The sequence below is a fragment of the Equus quagga genome, chromosome 9 (genome assembly GCF_021613505.1).
Source record: "Equus quagga isolate Etosha38 chromosome 9, UCLA_HA_Equagga_1.0, whole genome shotgun sequence".
Classification (NCBI taxonomy): Eukaryota; Metazoa; Chordata; class Mammalia; order Perissodactyla; family Equidae; genus Equus; species Equus quagga.
In genome coordinates, this window is record NC_060275.1 from 15,304,527 (window position 1) to 15,325,822 (window position 21,296).

The 21,296-nt window shown below is 38.9% G+C and overlaps 1 protein-coding gene across 1 annotated transcript in view; it reads right to left on the reverse strand.

The window, feature by feature from the left end:
* The window catches only part of TNFRSF11A (TNF receptor superfamily member 11a), a 51,127-nt gene extending 48,316 nt beyond the window's left edge, over positions 1 to 2,811 (reverse strand). The window contains exon 1 of the mRNA XM_046672024.1: positions 2,470 to 2,811. Within this exon, the coding sequence (XP_046527980.1) occupies positions 2,470 to 2,811 (342 nt within the window). The remainder of the gene's footprint in view (positions 1 to 2,469) is intronic.
* Between the last annotated feature and the right edge of the window lie 18,485 nt (positions 2,812 to 21,296).

The window sequence follows — 21,296 nt, forward strand, 5'->3', positions numbered from 1 at the left end:
AGGTCTTGGATACCTGGAATTAACCTGGCTATGTATAATCAATTATCTAATGAAAACAGTGTGCTTCTATTATTTTCTTACTTGGAACAAACCAAACTAGCAACACAAAAACTTAAAATGTTTTATCTGTAGGCAAACACTCTTTTTATGGATGAAAACAAATTCCCTCACAAATACAGGCGGACAGAGATATAATCACCGAAATGTTTGAAAAGGCAAAACACCTAGCCTTTCCAGGTAAGTTTAAATCTATTTAATATAGTGTAAATGAAACTAAATACAATGCTTGCAGATAAAGCACTTTCTAGAAGCTGTTTTTGCCAAGTATTTTACAAAACCAATCCCCTGCCCCTAATAAGCAGTTCTTCAAGCCTTGCCCGGTGTGTGATAAATAAAATCAATAGATAGCCAATGCAATTCCTTTTTTTTTTGAACTAATAGAATAGGTTGGCCAAAAAAACAGTAATTGAACGCACACAGTGCCTATAACCACAGTGTCGCTTCTGGAGATAATAACGTGATACTACATCTAGCTCCACCTCTCAGAGTGGATGGATTTCCACTGGGGAGACTGGGCACAAACCCTATCATTTGATTAGAACTGTCCCAATGGCATTTGATTGCTTCCTGTCGAGGTATGATTGAAAAATGCACATAATTCAAGTGGTCTAAAGGGAAGGGTAATAGCACTTGTTGAAAGGTCTCTCCAAAAAATAAATTTGTTTCGCTAGCATTTGTTGTTATTATTCGAACCTACTGTACCTTATGCATAGATGTGGGCAGTTTCTGCAATAGCAACGTGAGACGCTCTTTAAAACCATATTCTTGGTGTGTTTTTCTCAGGAGGCTGGCTGTTCACTGGAGCTGGTCCTTTAGTTCAAATAAGGTAGCACCCTGTCCAACCTGTTGGACACTTAATTAAGCAACACCTCAAGTGCTTAAAATAAAAATTCCACTAGGTTTTTCCGCCTTCGTTTCCCTCAACCAACCGTCCTAGAAGACCCAGACATGTAGGAACGAAATAGGATGAATCTTCACGAGGATGTTCCGCTCCAGCCCACAGCATATTCCTCTTATTTTCGTCCATGCTTTCACCCCAGGCTGGCCTCCCTCCCTCTTCTCAGCCCAAATACAGTTCTACAAGCACCTCTCCTGTGTCTTCACGGGGTTCTGTGCCACCCTGCCGAACAATGTTAACAACAGCTTAAGCCAATTTTAAGAGAAGGGGAATCTGAAACTGCTGAAACCAAGAAAACCACCACCATTTCCCTTGCCTCTGAGGTACTTCCAAGTACACAAGATTTTTATAGTATTTGTGGTGCTGGGCTTGCCGCACTATAGCTCTCCCCTGGGAGGACAAACATCAGTGGCTGGCTTTATTTACTTGGCAGCTGGACTGAGTGATCGGTAAAGAAATTTCTTCTCGGAGGACTGGGCGGCAAGGATCAGGGAAGGTGCTCATTTTCTGGCCCCTCAGCACTCTTCACGCTGCAGCCCTCTATCAGCCCTGCGGTGCTGCTAAGGGGATGGCCCCTGAGGGGAGCCCCAGGTGCATCCCGGGCTGGGGAGACCCAGAAGGGCCTGGTACCAGGGAGACGAGCCACCGCCCCACTGTGGGTGCCTGTCCCGGCCCCTCCCGGGCCGAGTGCACGGAACTGGCTGTTTCGGGCTCTGTACTGACTTGAAGCTCGTGTACCTTGGTTTCTCCAATTGCAAACAGTACTTCGTCCTAACATCATCAAAGAGCTTCTGAGAACAAGTGATTCGAGCTATTCAGGGCCAGAACCTGAACTGGTGGACCTTAAACTGTTTTGGGGGGGGGGGGGGGGGGGGGGAAGGGGGACACACAAAAAAGGGGAGCATAAAAAAGAAACGTGATGTCAGCTTCTCGGAAGAAACTGCCAAATTCGGTTTCACTGCCCGCTCCGGCCATCTCCGCGAGGCGAGTACTGCTCTAGTCCTCAGATGACCAACGAAGCTGAGGCGGGACAGGGTGCGAGCGAAGCGCAGTTAGAGGGAGTGACCCAGAGCTCCGGGGGACTCGAGGTGGCCCGAAAGGAGAAACCGCATTCGGAGGGGACTGCCCACTGTGGGCCCCGTCGCGGCTCCGCACGGTCTCCCTCGGTGATGCGGTTCGCAGCGGGAAGGGGCTGGCTCTGCGCCGCGGTCTCCGCAGCAGCTACCCGGCGTGGGAACTCCGGACGGGCTCCAGAAACGTTCGCGGAATAAACGACATCATCAAAGCCTGTCCCTAAGCGGGACTTTTAGAAGCGCCGCGTCCGGGGGCTGGGGTCCCGCAGCTCCCCCTTCCGCGCCCCAGAACCGCTCTACTCGCCCTATCCCTCCTTTCACCGTCCAAGGCGGGGACCGCCTCCCCCGGGTTTCCGCCGTCTCGGTCCAGGTCTCGGGACGTCCCGCAGCCCCGCGCCCCGTCCTGCCCCAGCCCCGGCGGCCGGGCGGCCTCCTTACCTGCAGCGGGCCGAGCAGGGCGCACAGCGCGAGCAGCGCGGGCAGCGGGCGGCGCCGCCGGGCGCGCGGGGCCATGGCGCGGAGGGCCTGGCTGGGGCCGCGCTCTGCGGCCTCTGAGGTCCTGGCGGCGCGACGGCCTGGGGCTTCGGGGTCGCCCCGCCCCGCCAGGCCCCGCCCCGCCCGGGCACCTGTCCCCGCCCGCCCGCGCTGCGCCCCCCTCCGGCCGGGCCTGCCAAGTGGAGCCCGAGCGCGGGGCGCGGCGTCTGCTTCGCGGGCGTGCCAGGGGTCGGGGGCGCTGGGGGCGCTGGGAGCGAAGGCGGCGACAGGGACCCGGGCGCTCATCGCCCGGACGCCCGCGTGCTCTGCTCAGTGGGCGCGTGAGTTAGCCCGGGAGCTTCCCATCCTTGGCTCCTCAGGTTGCACGCCGCCACCGGGCCCCCCCTGCAGAGACAGGGTTGCCTGCGACCTGACCTAGGTGTCTTTCACGTTCGCAGGCACCGGCCGGCCTGCATCCCAGGCCTTCTGGGCAGGATTACCGGGGAAGGCAGGCGGCCTAGCGGCCCCGCCCCCGCCCAGCGCCCGCCCGGAGCCCGCCCGGAGCCCGCCCGGAGCCCGCGCGCTCAGCCCTCCCAGGCGGAGCTTCCCAAAGGTGGATGCGCCACCACCGCGGATGGACGAGAAGAGGCCCTTTACAGGAAATCTCGTGGACTACACTGAAAGGATTACCACAATATCCGTGCAGCATGTTCATAAAATATCCTCTTTCAAAGTTTACCAGCCAGCAGCCACCTCCTCTTGCTTTTCCTCCAGGCTGCCAGCCAGCAGCCTGTCTCCACCCCTACTAGCCAGATGCGGGGACGCAGCACCTGTTGTTGTGGTCCCTTGTTCTTCCTTGCTTAGGAGTGTGTCTTCCCTCACATTCTAGGTCGATGCTGGATGCACATGTCTACCCACTCCTTTGTATAGATAAGTTTTTGAGTGAAAATACTTGTTCCATGTCAATAGAATGTATTGTTTTGAATTCTTTGAGTGCCGCCAGCTATCTGCTTGCCTTACTTTTGGCGCAGCACAGGGTGTATCTTAGTGAATATTCCTGTGCACTGGAAAAAACGTTGTCTTCCACCGCTGTTGGGTGAAGTGGTTTATAAATATCAATTAGGTCAAATTGGTTGAAATAACCATATTGATTTTCTGTCTGCTTGTTCTGAAAAAACTGGAAATTTCCAACAATACCTGGATTTGTCTATTTTTCCTTTCAGTTCTCAGTTTCTTCTGCCATGTTTTTGAATTGCTGATTTGAGGCATAAACATTTAGGATGTTTATGTCTTGATGAATTGACCCTTTTATCATAATTACATGTCCTCCTTGATTGGTGGTAAAATTTCGGGTTCTGATGTCTTTGATATTTGTTATATAGCCACTTCACCTTCTTATGAGTAGCATTCACATGGTATATCTCATTCTATCATTTTAATTTATGTTTATTTAAAGTGACAGCATATAGTTGAGTCTTGCTTTTTCATCTTATCCAGTTTGACAATCTCTATCTTCTGACTGGAGTGTTTAGACCATTCACATTTAGTGTGATTACAGATATGGTGAAGTTTAAGTCTACTATCTTGCTATTTGTTTTCTATTTGTTCCATCTTTGTTCCTTTTCTCCTTCTTTTGAATGACTTGAGTATTTTTAAGGATTCCATTTTTTTGCCACTGAGAGCTGATTTTATATACCTGCTTGTTTTATTTTTTTAGCTCTGGGTTTATAATATGTGTCTATAACTTATCACAGTCTACCTTCAGATAAAATTCTGCCACCTCTTGTACACTGAGAACCTTAGAACAGCACACTTCCATTTGCTCCTCTGACCTTTGTGCTACTGTAGTCATACTGATTGCTTTGCTTTGTCACTCCGTACTGTGTGGCCTGATTGGTGTACTGCCCAGCTGCTTTTGTGCTTTTTGGAAAGCAATCTTGTAGTGTTGATTAAAAAAATTAAAAGTGAAAATATCCTTTTACAAAGCAATTCCATATCTTGGAATCTAACATATCAATACATAAAGAGAAAGGTACCAGGATGTTTACCTTAGCATTTCTGTAAAGCCACAAAGAGAGAAAACTGTGAATGTGTTTATAGAGAAATGGTAGAAAAAAATTGTGGTCCATCAGTATAAAATATAATGCAGCTTTTAAGAAAATTAAGTAGTTTTAGAAAGATGTCTGTGATATAGTAAGTAAAAGAAGCAAGTTACAGAGCAATATCATCCCATGTTTGTAAACAACAATTATAAACATTTATTTATATAAGCAAAGGAAGTTTCTGGAAAGACAATAATAATAGCAAACACTAATAGCATACCTACACTTACAAATTCATTTACTCCTCACAACAGCCTTGTAAGGATTGCTATTATTAGTCTTATTTTACAGATGAGGAAACTGAGGCACAGAGAGGTTAATAACGTGCCTAGGGTCCCTAGCAAAAAGGGCAGAGCTGGGATTCAAACCCTGGCCGTCTGGCTCTGGAGTGTGAGCCCTGCTTCACTAACCACCAAATTTTTAACATCAGGTGAGTTGCAGAAGGGAAAGGAGAAACTACTAATTTTATTTTTGATGTTTCTAAATTATTTACATTGAGGAAAAGTACTTTTGCATTTTAACTGACGGTTGTGTAAACATGGTAAGTAGATGTTAAAACTCTAAACAAAGTAAGTACAGGAATGGTTGCAAGTACAGATTAAAGAATATTTAGTTATCTGGCCTATTATTGTCTTGAATGTGGAGCCAAGCTTTCTAGAAAAAGTGGTATGAAAGCTGGATGAGACTATGATTTTGCTAAAGGGAACTGACTTGGGGGAAAGGGTACTTTCACTGTGGCACTTCATGAGAAATACCAAGGCTTACTCCTGGCGCATTTCCAATGTTACCTCTTTCTTTTTTCAGAAAAGATTAGGGGACTTAAAACTTCTGCTTGGAAAGCCCCAGAGGTGTGTGCTGGTTTTGGAAGCACTTTGAACAACAGAATGCCCGTGTTAACACATTCAAGCTAGTAAAAAAAAGAAAGCTTAACTTTAGAAAATTAAGTTACTTTTGAGAGACTTTATTTCTATATTTACAGAACTATTACTCAAATAACTCAAAATTATATAAATATTAATGTAGAATACCATTTGTTAACAACAAAATTAAAAGGGGCCTGAGGATGTCATCTTTCCTACATAAATAGCATTATTATGAGAAACATGGAAGTAAGTTATCTCAAATACTATTTTTCTCTATTAAGTGAAGGATGCACATGTTATAGCTAAAGAGGTTGCTCATCATTTACAAAAACTAGATTAACTGTTACTTATTAAAAGACCTCTCACATTTATAAACACATGTACAATTAAATTTTGTTATATGTAATACATGTAAAAATAGACTTTAAACAATAGATACCATAATATTTATTAAAGTCAAATGTTTCCAAGTTTTAAAAAGTAATCAGCTGACAATGAATTGTCTTATTTGTACTGGGGAGAAACAAATCGCATTCTACAAATACAGGAATTGTAGGTATATTTGAAAACTCTTTTCTAAGGATAGAGTGCACCTCACCCTGGAAATCCCCACTCCTCCCACTTCTGCATGATCTCTTTAGTTTCCAGAATCAAAAAGGTAAAATAAAATGTGGCTATCATTCTTGTTCCTAGTGGATGGCTTTTAGGTATTATATTACATTTTAACAGTCTTCGTTTAGGAACCAGAAAATAGAAGCACGATCTTGTTAATCAAATGCTCATAAATGTCAGCAAGAATGAGAATTAATCAGTTTATGTAATTTTTTTCGCATGGTGATATAAAAATAGTTACTGTTCCTGGGCACAGAGCTAAAGAGAATACATAAACAAGCAAAGTTATTAAGTAAACATAAGACTTCACACATCTTTCAGTGAAAACTTGCTAACAAACACAAATATTTCTATTACCTACCCTGTTAGCTTTTGCTCTTCTCTTCTTACCTGTGAAACACTTTTTAAACAAAAGTAAATCATTGATAAAGCAGTGGTCATTCAGAGCTAAATTAAGGTGCAATGCTGTCCCATAATGAGGCCCAAACATAATATGAAAACTTTTGAACTGTATATATGGAAACCTACCCTGCCTTCTTTGGTAGATAAGAACTTTTAGTTCTACAGGTTTGGGATTTGAAATAAATGAATTGCTAAACTGTAAAACTAGTAGTTATCACATGCTTTTTGGATATTTTGTTACAGGTAAAATGTTTCAGGTGGGAACAGGGATATAATTTGTATCTCCTCTCCTTCCCTCCTTCTTAACCGGGCTTTAATGATATGATGGAGAACGTGGCTGCATGTCCCTCACACACGAACATAAGGACAAGTACTATCCCATACGCTGATGGCAAAGTTCTACTTTCGGACCGTCAGGTTCAGATCGGCCTCGGTAGACAACTGCTACGGCTCTGTAGATTAGATAGAATGATTTCTTTTTAGCAGTATTTTCATTGAAGTATAATATACATAAGTTGTACAGCTTGATGAATTATCATAAAATGAGAACATACCTATAGCCACGACCCAAATCGTGAAGTAGAACACGACCAGCACCCCAAAAGCCCTTTTGGGGGCTTCTGGTCATTACCTCTCATCTTCCTTGATAGATTTAATTATAATATCACTGATTAGTTTTGTCTGCTTTTGAACTTTATATAAATGAAGTCTACACTGTAGTATCTTGCGTGTGGCTTTTGTTCAATACTCCGTTCGTGAGAGTCACCCACATCATGACTGTATAGTGTTCCACTGTATGAATAGATGACTCTTTATTCATCATTTTACTGATGAAGGCTATTAGGGTTATTTTATATGTTGGTGGATTCAGATTGCTAATATTTAGTTTAGGAGTTTTCACATCTATGTTCATTACAGAGATTGGCTTGTCATTTTCCTTTCTGAATTGGGTCCTGTCGGGTTTTGGTGTCAGGGTTTTGCTGGGCAAGACTGAAATGGGTGGAAGAACTTTGAAAGGTTGTATAAGAACGGTATTTTTTTTCTTAAATATTTGGTAGAATTCACTAATGAAGCCATCTGGGCATTGGGGTTTCTTTGTGGCATGGTTTTAAACTACAAGTTCAACTTCTTGAATAGGTACAGAACTGCTGAGGTTTTCTGTTTCATCTTGTGTTGGTTTTGGTAAGTGGTTATTATTTTTTAATAGGAATATGTCCATTCCATCCAAACTTTTAACTTTATTGGCATAAAGTCATTCATAGTATCTTATATTTTTAATATCATCGGGTTTGTAGAGGTTTCTTCTTTTTCTAATATTAGTTACTTTATGCCTTCTCTTTTCCTTGATAAGTCCTGCTGGGTTTAATCAAATTTATTGTTCAATTAATTAGAATCAACTTTTCAGCTTTGTTGATCTTCTCTATCGTATGTTTGAGTTTTCTATTTCCTTAACTTCTGATCTTTACTGCTGCTGCTGCTTACTTTGGCGGTTCTTTTCAACTTCTTGAAATGAACACTAGATAATCGATCTTAAGCCTTTATTCTTATCTATGCATTTAAAGCTGTATGTACAGCTCCCTCTAAGCATGGCTTTAGTTTCATCTCACGTTTTGATATTTTTGAATTTTTATTTAATACAAATATTTTTTAATTTTCATTGTCATTTCTTCCTTAACCTACGGTTTCTTTTAGAAGCACATTGCTTACATTTCCAACACCTGGTATTTTCTAGTTACCTTTGTTATTAATTTATAATTTAATTCCAGTGTGTTCAGAGAATATTTTCTGTAGAACTTCAGTCCTTTGAAACTTGCTGTGTGGCCCAGCATATAGTCAGTTTTGTTAAATATTCCATGTACGTTTGAAAATAATGTGTATTCTGCGGTTATGTACAGAGCTCTTCATAATACGATCAGGACAAACTTATAATTGTGTTGTTCCAATCTTTTATGTCTTTATTGACTTTTAAACTGCTTGTTCTCCTTCAGTTTCCGAGAGGCGTGGGTTAAAAGCATTACAATCTTCCACTATGATTGTGTGATGATTTCTCCTTTTAGTTCTGTCAATTTTTGCTTAGTATATTTTGAAGATATTTTGCACTATTAAGTGCAAAAAAAGATTAAAAAAAATCTATTCTTCCTCTCAATAAGCTTGACATTCTTTTAATGGTTAAACTAGAGGTTATAATATACATCCTTCACTTGTTAAAGTCTAATGCAAAGTTTACTTTTATTATTTCCGGGGCAATAAGAAACTTCGACTACTTTAACTTCAGTCACACACCATCCCCACCATGTGTGCTATTTTTGTTGGGTTTGTGTATTTTAAATCTTACAAGACACTTTTAGTTTACCCACGTATTTATGCTTTCTATTGCTCCTTATTCTTTTTTTGCATCTCTAAGATGCCATCTAGGATCATTTTCCTTTTGCTTGAATAATTTCTTCTGGTTTTTTATTTGGTGTAGGTCAGCTGGTAAAAATTCTGTTTGTTTTTTTGGGAGGGAGGAGTCTAAAAATATCTTAATTCGCCTTTATTTTCAAAGCTATTTTTGGTGAATAGAGAATTCGAGGGTGGCAGTTATTTTCTTTCAGCATTTTAAAGATATCATTCCTTTGTTTTCTACTGATAAGTTAACTATCGGTCTTACAGTTGCTGATTTTAAGATTTTCTCTTTGTTTTTGGTTCTCAATAGGTTTACTATAACACATGTAGGCTTAGTGTTCTTTGAATCTATCCTGTTTGTGATTTGTTGCCCTTCTTGATGTTTTTGTAAGTCTGAGAAAATTCATGGCCATTCTCTGTTCAAATAATGTTTCTGTCCACTCTCTCTCTTCTCCTCTTCTGCCTCATATGCCTTTTACCCTCTTTTCTGTGTTGTGCATTAAAAAAAAAAAAATCTGTGCTGCTTCCTGTTTCCATTTCCACATGTAGGGAGCTTGGAACTCACCACTCCATCCTAACAACAAGTAAAAAGCTGAAGGAACTGAAAAAATCAACAAATCTTCTTAAGACCATAAGAGAAGTGAGGTCAGAGGGCACACTGCTGCCCACAAATTGGACAGACCAACAGGCAAATACAGAGAATCACGAGTTACCAGAGAAGAAACTACGAGCTGAAACCTCCGTGGGAACCAGTGTTGGGGTAGGAAAACCAGCACTGTAACTGATGAATTGCTGGAGGCTCAGTGTGGACAAGTCTGAGAGTTAAAAACTCCAAGGGGACCCAGTCAGAGTGGCCCCTATACTTTTGTGAGCTTTACTTGCAGCTTGACTATGTTCTCCCAGTAAATATCAGAGAAAAATCTCCTGTGCTTCCAGCAGGGGGAGGGGAAAAGGAACCATTTTGAAATACACTAGAGCACTGTGTTGTTAACAAGGCTTGCACTCAGGGTAAACTAGTTACTGACACCTAACCTGCTGGGGTATTTTCAGAGCTTAACTAACTTAATTTCCAGTGAACGGAAATACCGAACTCCAGCTCACTCCTGCCAACCTGTACTACTTAAAGGGGAGAAAAAACATTTGAAAACGCTTGTCAAGTAACAGTCCAGAGACACATCTTCAAACAAGACTGAGACCTAATCACAGGACTATAGAATGCTTCCCTTGCTCCCACACCTCACCACCACTCTACTAAAGGTCTATTTACAACAGTTCCTTTTACCCAGTACATCATATCTGGCTATCAAGAAAAAATTGCTAACCATACAAAAAAGCAAAAAACACAGTTTGAAGAGACAGAGCAAGCACCAGCACCAGACATGGCAGGGATGTTGGAATAGTCAGATGGAGAATTTAAAAACAACTATGATTAATATGCTCAGGGCTCTATTGGATAAAGTAGACAGCATGCAAGCACAGATGGACAATGTAAGCAGAGAGATGGAAATCCCAAGAAAGAATCAAAGAGAAATGCTAGAGATAAAAAACATCGTACAGAAATGAAGAATGCCTTTGAGGGGCTTATTAGACTGGCCATGGCTGAGGAAAGAATCTTTGAACTTGAGGATATCTCAATAGAAACTTCCAAAACTGAAAAGCAAACAGATAAAGACTGAGGAAAAAAAAAAAGAACAGAATATCCCAAACTGTGAGACAACTACAAAAGGTATAACATGCATAATGGGAATATCAGAAGGAGAAGAAAGAGACAGAGGAATAGGAGAGATACTTGAAACAATAATGACTAGGATTTCCCCAAATTAATACCAGACACCGAACCATGGATCCAAGAAGTCAAAGAATACCAGTCAGGATAAATGCCAGAAAAACTACACATAGCCTTATCATTTCCAAACTATAGAAAATCAAGGATAAAGAAATATCCTGAATGAAGCCATAGGAGAAAAACACCTTACCTATAGAAGAGTAAAGTAAGAATTATATCTGACTTCTCCGAAGGAAACAAGCAACAAGAGAATGGAGAGACATATTTATTTATTTATTTATTTTTTTTTTAAAGATTTTTTTAAAATTTTTTTCCTTTTTCTCCCCAAAGCCCCCCAGTACATAGTTGTATGTTCTTCATTGTGGGTCCTTCTAGTTGTGGCATGTGGGACGCTGCCTCAGTGTGGTTTGATGAGCAGTGCCATGTCCGCGCCCAGGATTCAAACCAACGAAACACTGGGCCGCCTGCAGCGGAGCGCGCGAACTTAACCACTCGGCCACAGGGCCAGCCCCCCAGAGAGACATATTTAAAGTGTTAAGAAAAATAACTCATCAACCTAGAATTCTGTAACTTGTGAGATTACCCTCCAAAAGTAAAGGAGAAATAGACTTTCTCAGGCAAACAAAAAGTGAAGGTATTGTTGCCAGTAGGCCTGCCTTGTAAGAAATGTTCAAAGAAATTATTTAGAGAGAAGGAAAATAATATAGGTCAGAAACTCAGATTTACATAAAGAAAGGAAGGGCACTGAAGAAAGAATAAGTGAAGGTAAAATAAAAACTTTTATTTTTTCTTATACTTAATCTAACAGACAAGTTTTTTCAAAACAATCACAAATGTATTTGATTATGTATACTTATGTATATATCACGTATGTATGCTTACATATACTTACATCTAAGTGAAATGAATGACAGCAATGATACAAGGGATGGGAGGAAGTAGGATTATTCTGTTATATGGTACTTACACTAAAAGCATTCTAGTCCTATTTGAAAGTGGACTTGGATTAGCTGTAAATGTATACTGGAAACTCTAGGGCAACCACTAAAAAAAATTAAAAAAGAAGTAAAATTGATAGCAATTTCCTCTTAGTAAAGAGAGGAAAGAAATGGAATCATATAAAATGCTCAAAGCCACAAAAAGAAGAAAAAGAAAACACAAGTATGAACAAAGAACAAGGGCAATAAATAGAAAACAGTAACAAATATGGTAGTTATTAATCCAAGTATATCATTAATCACTTTGAACATCAATGGTACAAATGTACTAATTAAAAGAAATTGTCAGAGTGTATCAAAAAACAAGACCCAACTATATGGTATCTACAGAAAACTCACTTTAAACATAAAGACACATATAGATTAAAAGTAAATAGATGGAGAAAGATCTATCATGCTAACACTAATCAAAAGAAAGCAAGAGTAGTTATATTAATTTCAGACAGAACAGACTTCAGACAAATGAAAGTTATTAGGGATAAGGAGGAGCAGTACATAATGATAAAGGAGTCAATTCCCCAAGGAGACATAACAATCCTTAACGTGTATATGCCTAACAATAGAGCATCAATATATACAAGGCAAAAACTGATAGAAATGCAAGGAGAAATAGATGAATCCACTATTATAGTTGGAGACTTCAACACCTCTCTCTCAAAATGGACAATCCAGCAGGCATAAAATCAGTAAGGACACAGTTGAACTCAACACCACCATCAATTAACTGGATATAATTGATATCTGTAGGCTACTTCATCCAACAGCAGCAGAAATCACATTCTTCTCAAACTCACAGAGAACACTTACCAAGATAGACCACATTCTGGGCCATGAAACACATCTTAGAAAATTTAAAAGAATAGAAGTTAGACAATGTCTGTTCTTTTTTTTTTTTTAGATTTTTAATTTTTTTTCCTTTTTCTCCCCAAAGCCCCCAGGTACATAGTTGTATATTCTTCGTTGTGGGTCCTTCTAGTTGTGGCATGTGGGACGCTGCCTCAGCATGGTTTGATGAGCGGTGCCATGTCCGCGCCCAGGATTCAAACCAACAAAACACTGGGCCGCCTGCAGCGGAGCATGCGAACTTAACCACTCAGCCATGGGGCCAGCCCCAAGACAATGTCTGTTCTCAGACCACAATGGAATTAAACTAGAAATCAATAATAGAAAGGTAACTGGAAAATCCCAAAATACATGGAGATTAAATAACTTCTAAATAATACATGGGCCAAAGAAGAAATCTCAAGAGAAATTAAAAAATACTTTGAACTAATGAAAATGAAAACACAACTCATCAAAATTTGTGGGATGCAGCATAAGCAGTACTTAGTGGGCAATTTATAGCACTGAACACATGTATTAGAAAAGAAGAAAGATCTAAAATCAGTCATCTAATCTTCCATCTTAGGATATTAGAAAAAGCAAATTAAATCCAAAGTAAGCAGGAAAAAAGAAACAATAAGATTAGAGCAGAAATCAATGACATTGAAAACAGGAAACCAATAGAGATAACAAACAAAACCAAAAGATGGTTCTTTGAAAAAAATCAATAGAACCAATAAGCCTCTAGCCAGGCTAACTAAGAAAGAGAGAAACACAAATTACTAATATCAGAAATGAAAGAGGAGACATCTCTACAGATCTCATGGACATCTCTATGCCAAATTTGATAACCTAGATGAAACGGACCAATCCCGTGAAAGACACAATCTGTCAAAACTTACAGAAGATATAGACAATCTGAATAGGCCTAGATCTATTAAAGCAATTGAATCAATACTTAATAACCTTCCAAAACAGAAAGCACTAGGCCCAGATGGGTTCACTGGTGAATTCTTACCAAACATTTAAGGAAGATATCATACCAATTCTCCACAATGTTTCAGAATACAGAAAGAGAGGGAATACTTCCTCATTCTATGGGGCCAGTGTTACCCTAATACCAAAACCAGACAAAGACATCACAAGAAAAATACAGACCAATATCTCTCATGAACATAGATGCAAAAATCCTCAACAAACTATTAGCAAATGGAATCCAACAATGTATAAAAAGAATTATACACCACAACCAACTGGGATTCATTCTAGGTCTGTGGGGCTAGTTTCAATTTTTCAACTGAAAATCAATTAACGTAATCCATCCCATTAACAGGCTAAAGAAGAAAAACACAATCATATCAACAGATGCAGAAAAAGCATTTGACAAAATCCAACACCCATTCATGATTAAAACTCTGAGGAACAGCCTCAACTTTGTAAAGAATATCTACAAAAACTCTACAGCTAACATCATACTTACTGGTGAGAAACTTGAAGCTTTCCCACTAAGATCAGGAACACTTTGATTTGCAGAGAAAACAGGTGCCCAACGGACCCTATCCTTTTAGTTTAGAGGAACTACCCACCTTCTCAGAGATTATCAGTCTAATGCCATCATCACAAACCTGCTTATCTCACTCACCAGAAACCCAAGGTTTTTCCAACCTGAGCTCTTACCTCTGAGCTACCCTGAATGTTCCTTAAAGTAACAATACTCTTAATACTCTCTCCAACCCTTCCCCACCACTGACTGGGCCCATGGGAACTCATGGTCTGTTTTCAGATGTCTCATCTACACCCTCAAACTTCTCTGAAAGCCCTCTTCTTCATCTTATACTAATTGAATCCTGGCTACTCCTAAGACATCATCTTCCCTGCTATGCTTGTTTTTTTTTTTTTTCCTGCTATGCTTTTAAGTGGAGCTTTTCATTTTCGTTCCCACAAACCTCTGTACCTTACAGCCTGGAGACAGAACATGTATCTTATTTGCTTTTCATTTCTACTCCCAAAGGAAGTATCTTTCCGGTTCACTTACTTTGAATATTCTCACTAAAACCTACTTTTGACTTTATTGAGACCCATCTCTCAGACTGTTTATTTCCTCCCTTACTCTGATATCTCATTTTTTCCCTTTCTCCAGTTTAGAGTCTATGGTCCATCACTATAATCATTTCTTTGCAAGCAGCTTTAATATCCTTGTCTTTTCTCCTCCTTTTATGCATCTGGAAAAACCCAGACCTGGTTATACTTTATTCTGTGTATACTTCACATGTGCGCCTGAATGACCCCATCTGGAGAAAAAAAAATACAATTGTGTTAACTGGCTCTCTTTAAATTCATAATTACCGTTCTCAAATGGGCTTTCAAAATTGCTTGGCAATTCTACCATTCCCTCAATAATTCACTCTGCCACTCTTGAAGACAACCATTCCTACCTTCTTTCTCCTCAAACCTCCAATACTTCTCACATGCCAGCCAAGCTAATGTCTTTGCTTCATACTTCACTGAAAAAACAGAAGGAATTAAATGGAAACCCCCAAATCTTCCCACCACTGAATCGACCAAATCACCTCCAAGTTTGTCTGTTCTCTGCTTTCTCTCCTATTACAACGGAGGCCAGTCTCTGCATTTGTGCTCTGAATCTCAGTCTTCTCTTCTCAGTGATTTCACTCTCACAGTTATTGCCTGTTAATGCTCCTGCATCATCACCTTCTCTCACTTTCCTGGTGTATTATCAGCAGCATATGAACATGATCTAATTTCTCCCATTATAAAACAAAACGGTCCTTTGGCCTCATGTTGCTTTCCAGCTACCAGCACTTCTGCTCCCCGTCATGGCAAAATTTCTTGAAAGACTTGTCATTTCTAGTCATTGTCTCTCTTTAACCGGCGCCAATCAGGTTTCTATTTCTACCAATCCACTGAAACTACTATTGAAGTCATTAATGAACTTAATCTTCCAATGAGTTTCAGTTCCATCCTCATCCTGACTGAGTAGTAACTGACCCTCCTTGGAATGCTCTTCTATTTGCTTCCATGGTGCTACACTCTCTTGGTTTCCCTCCTACCTCTTTGTACACTCCTGATCCTTGCAGTAGTTCCTCTTACTTTGCTGAATTTCAAAATACGGGAGTGTCCCAGGGTTCAGAGTTGGATCCTCTTCAAGTTACTCTCTCCCCAGATCATCTCATTTAGTTCCATGCCTTCATCTAAATATTGATGACTCTATCATCTATATTTTTCAATCCTGACCTCTCCTAAGATCCAGACTTGGATAACTAACTTCTTACTTGACATTTACACAGGCAACACTCAGATATTTCAGATTTCACACATCTGAAACAAAATTGTAGATTAACTCCCCAAGCTTGTTCTTTACCTCACTTCCTCACTATTGTCACCACTCATCATTTAGTCTAGACAGAAATCTCAGTGATATTTTGTTTTTCTCTTTCCCTTACTCTTCATACGCAACCTGTCATGCCAATTCTTCCAAAATCTATCTCAGATCTGCCCCTTTCCCTCCATTTTTGTCCAAGCCGTGATCATCTCTTGCTTGAATTACTGCATTAGCTTTGCCTTCAGCCTCTACTCATGCCCTTCTCTAAAGCACTGTTACCAAGGAGAAGTTTATCTAACCATAATGTAAATTAGATCAAGTCATTCTACTACTTCAACTATTCGAAGGCTTCCCTTTGTAATTTCTAACCATAGTGTACGAGGCTCTATATGATCTGGCTATACCCCCCTCCAAGTTCATCTCTGGATACTGTTTCATTCATTATGCTCCAGCCATATTGGTCTTTTTTTCCAGTTCCTTGAACATGGCACTGTTTCTCATCTCAAGTTTTCTGCACATACTGCTCTTTTTTCTTTTCCTATTTTCACATGGTTAAAGCCTATTCATCCTAGTTTTCAGGTAAAATGTCACCTTAGAGAGGCCTCCAAAGTAAACCATAAAGATAATCACTATAACTAAAGTAAGTCCTCCTCAGCCCTTCCCTCTCAAGCTGTTTGTTTCCTTGCCTGGCTGCAAGCTCTCTACGTTGGTCTTCTTCAGCACATCCTCATGCCTAGCGTAAAACAGGTACTCCATCAATAATACAGCCTTTGAATGGTGAATGACTTTGTAATCTTTAGAAAGGGATGGCTGCATCACATTTACAAATTGCTTGGAAAGCTTGCTGAGTTTTGTTGAGAAGGGGGACTGCCCAGGGAGCCAGAGACATGAATACAAGCTCTGTGAAGCTTTTTAGGCCATAGACACATGGCACAACTCTTTATTTGCACTTTTATTTCGTCCATATTTTCTACCTTGGAAATAAATAAGGACATTATGAGACACAGTCAGATACGTTGCTGAGATCAAGATGCACAAGACTACACAATTCTCCTGATCAACATATAATGGCTCCATGAAAAGGACATTAGGGTAGTTTGGCACGTAGTCTCAGTAAACTCATACTGTTTTGAAGGACTTCTAATTATCTTCATAAACTATTCTTTTAATCTAACCAGCAAACTTGCATGGAATTCTTATCAAGCTCAACAATTCATTAATTCATTAAATCAATGTTTTTTGGGTACCTATCATATACCAGGGATTTTTCAAGTACTGGAGAGACACTGTTTGAAAAGGATAGACAACATTATCTCATGGAGCTGAGTCTAGTGAGAGAAAAACAATTAAGAACAAGAAAATGAGGGGCTTGCCCTGTGGCCTACTGGTTGGGTTCAGTGTGCTCTGCTTCAGTGGCCTGGGTTTGGTTCCCAGGTGTGGACCTACACCATCTGTCAGCGGCCATGCTGTGGTGGTGACTCACATATAAATAGAGGAAGACTGGCACAGATGTTAGCTCAGGATGAATTTTCCTCAGTAAAAAAAAAAAAAAAGGAACAAGAAAATGAGTACTTCTGAGGTAATCATGAAAAAGAAAAACCAGGGGCTGGCCCGGTGGCGCAGTGGTTAATTTTGCACATTCTGCTTTGGTGGCCCAGGGTTCACCAGTTCAGATCCCGGGTGTGGACCTACGCACTGCTTGTCAAGCCATGCTATGGCAGATGTCCCACATATAAAATAGAGGAAGATGGGCACGGATGTTAGCTCAGGGCCAGTCTTCCTCAGCAAAAAGAGGAGGATTGGCAGCAGATGTTAGCTCAGGGCTAATCTTCCTCAATAAAAAAAAAAAAAGAAAAACCAGGGTGCTCTGAAGGAGTTACAGGGGTTCCTTTGCATTGGGTGGTCAGAAAAGGCCAACTTGAAGAGGTTTTATATAATGGAGAACTAGATAGTCCATATTGTATAAAATGTACTGGCTTCTCATGTTTGAAAATCAGGACATTTATCCATTTCTAGTCTTTCATCAATTCTCCATGATTTCTTGAGGATGATTATGTTAAGTATTTTAGTAGTATGACAGAGAAAACAAAATGGTCTCCAAATTTAATTTTACCTCCTAAGATCTGAAGACTTTTGTAGCTTCAGCAAGAAACCTAGATTCTAACTTTTTTTTATTGGTCAATGGTTAACTTAAAAGTTTCTTTCTCTTAGATAACACCAGGAACCAATTATTTTCAAGAAATCCCAGTTCTTAGTTTTCTCCCATTAGTATGAAAAGTTTCATTACAAGGAGCTTGGAAGTTCAAACTAAGTATCAAAATAAGCTAGTTTCTATAAGAATCAAATGTATACTAACATACATGAGTGGAGTTGCAAAGGGTAAAATACTTTTCAAAACCTAAATAAATTATGTAATGGAAAATTAACTTATCAAACTAATTTACTTAGGTCTTAAAATTTTTTTTTAATTACAAGTTTTAGTAAATAAAAAGTAAAATCAACTTACTAGTCTTTTCTAGGCTGGAAACCCTAGGAGTGGTTAAAGTAGGTAAAAGTAACAATTGAAAGTAGTTTCTGCATTCTACTACAATTTTAGGTAAATCATGCCTGGCATGGCAACCTATTCACTTACTAGAAAACAAAAGTATGGGGGAGGGGGTTATCTATGCTTTATTCAGTGATTTAAAAATTTAAATTCCACTTTGAACTTTCATAATACTTTCTAAGTGCTAAAGCATTTTCATGTTTACTATTATGTAATTTTCATAAAGTCCTGTAAGGAACGGAGAGCGTGTTATTATTTCTATGCTCTTTGATGTTAAAAGAATTTGTTAGAAAGGTGACTATGTTTATAAAATACACATAAAAAATAAATTAGGAAATGATTTACATTATGAAAGTATTCACTATAGGTTCATTATTTAATACATGACAGGAAAGCTTATGAACAGGGAAAGCTAAAAATTCGAAGAACTGTCAAGTAATTGTCAGAAATGAAGGTAAAGCATCTATGAAATCATAAAGTCAATGAGAAATTATTACATTATTCAGCAATGTATATTTTATATAGAGATATTTATAGTATTTTTAGCTTTGAAAATGCACATCTAAAAATATCTAAGGTTGCAAATACCAACAGTTCAAGAAAAGGTTACTTTTCCAGTAAGACAGTAGTTTTGTTTACTTTTAAAAAGCAGATTGCTGTCAACAAATGACAACCTTAAAAAAAATCACTGACAAAGAATTTAATACCTGTAACACAACACAAAATGCCAGTTTATAGACAACATAAATGTTACTACATTCAAGTCCCTCAAGAAATCTATACATACAATGATCTAATTGCAAAAAGGTAATAGATTAGTCTTTAATGGAATAAAAGGAATTAAAATGCTCTAGACAGAATTTTCCAGGTATTATTGAAGACTCCTTAGAGAAAACAAATAATTTATATTCCTCACCACACTACACTGAAGGAATTATTTATATGTTGTCAAAAACACATAATAAAGTTTTCTACATTGTGTTAAGTTTACATGAACTGTTGTGTACTTTCTGATCGGTATGCCTTGTAATGAATAGGAATGTTTATTCAAGATTTTTCTTAAACACGCAAACAAAGTAAACCATAAAGAAGGCAATGAAAACAATGCTTCCTGTAGTCAGTCCTGCAGGGAAAACACGAATAAGACGCGCCCCTCTCGAGACTGTGACTAGAGCGCTGATTCCACAGATGAAAGGCCCAAAGAACACCCTTAAGTAGTCTGAAAAGTTTAAAATCCAATTATTTTGCCAATATGCAGAAATCTACCAGATCCACTTATTATTTTTGATTAGTAGCTTATGTCTTTAATCTCTTATTTTTTAAACGTCCTGAAATAAAATAGTAACAAAAACAAGCATACTGCAAAGTTACATCAGACCTTTCAAACACGTCTATTCATATGAAAGGCTAAATTTATTTCAGTTTGCTTATAAGAGAATGAACATCCAACACAGAGTTGGAATTTTGCTACCTGGCCAATCTGGACAATTTACTATAATTGCTAATTACAAAGCTCTTTAGATATACATTTCTTACACAAAAGTTAAGAAATTGGTAACCAGCACAAAATGTTAACTGGAGTTAGCTCTTGTAGTTCAAAGATCAACAAAGTGGTAGCTAGAGAAAGTTACTTTCTTAAAGTTCAAATAATGATCTAAAATAGGTTATTTTAAAAATTCAGGTCATGAAAAGACAACTCAATTCATATTGATTTCACCTCCCCAAACTTTATGAGAGACTGTTCATTTGAACTAATTTTTTCTGTAAAAGAAAGAAATTTGATAGCACCTTGAATTGAGATCCCATTAAAATTACTTAAGTTACTCACAATTTCATTCAGGTTCTAAGTCAACTTGATGTTTAGCAAAGTAACCTTTCCAAAGGGGTGCTGATGCCAACAAATGAAGGTCAAGGGCACCTGTGTACAGAGATCAATAGTGCTACCATTCAAGCATTGTTCTTGCAATAATTCAGCAAAATTGGTAACTATGACACTTCTGGATTTCAGAAAAATTTTAATCTCTGGTTTGCTTAGAAACACAAGAATAATTTCAAATTAGCTTTTCATTACTTTGCAAACTTAGCTTTTAATTAAGTTGAATACTGACACTTGTACAATCTTTACTTCTGTTTAAAGAGTGAGTATGGAAGTTTTATGGCTTGTTTTGGAAGAACACAGTCTCAGTGATTAGTGTCTGCCTTGTCTTTAAAGATTCTATATTTTACCATAAAAATCAACGTCAAAGTAAATATGAAGTCTTACTGACATCAAGATATTTAACAGTATAACAAGGGAAATTCACTTGAAAATATTGTGTATCTTTTTAGCTGTTGCCTTTTAAAAAACTATTAGCATTTAGATAAGTGGATTCACAAATTAATAAAAATTATCACAAAAAAATACATTATATTCATTCACCTGGTAACAAACATACTTATTCTACTGTAGTTCACAGCAAATGACAGTTTTTTTTTTTTTTTTTAAAGATTTTATTTTTTTCCTTTTTCTCCCCAACGCCCCCCGGTACATAGTTGTGTATTCTTTGTTGTGGGTTCTTCTAGTTGTGGCATGTGGGACACTGCCTCAGCGTGGTCTGATGAGCAGTGCCATGTCCGCGCCCAGGATTCGAACCAAGGAAACACTGGGCTGCCTGCAGCGGAGCGCGCGAACTTAACCACTCGGCCACGGGGCCAGCCCCAGCAAATGAGAGTTTTAAACATTTTTCTTTAAAACATCTCTGAAATGTATTAATTTTATAGCAAAAAATCTTTTTTTAGTAAAAGTAAACAAAAATTGGTAATTTATATATAGTCCTAAAATAAGATATTCGTACATTTTAATGCATATATGCATTCTCATTTCCTTTTGCTTGGATATAGGATAGTGTTTCAAAATTAAAATAAACACACATAACCAAAACCAAAACCAAAACAAG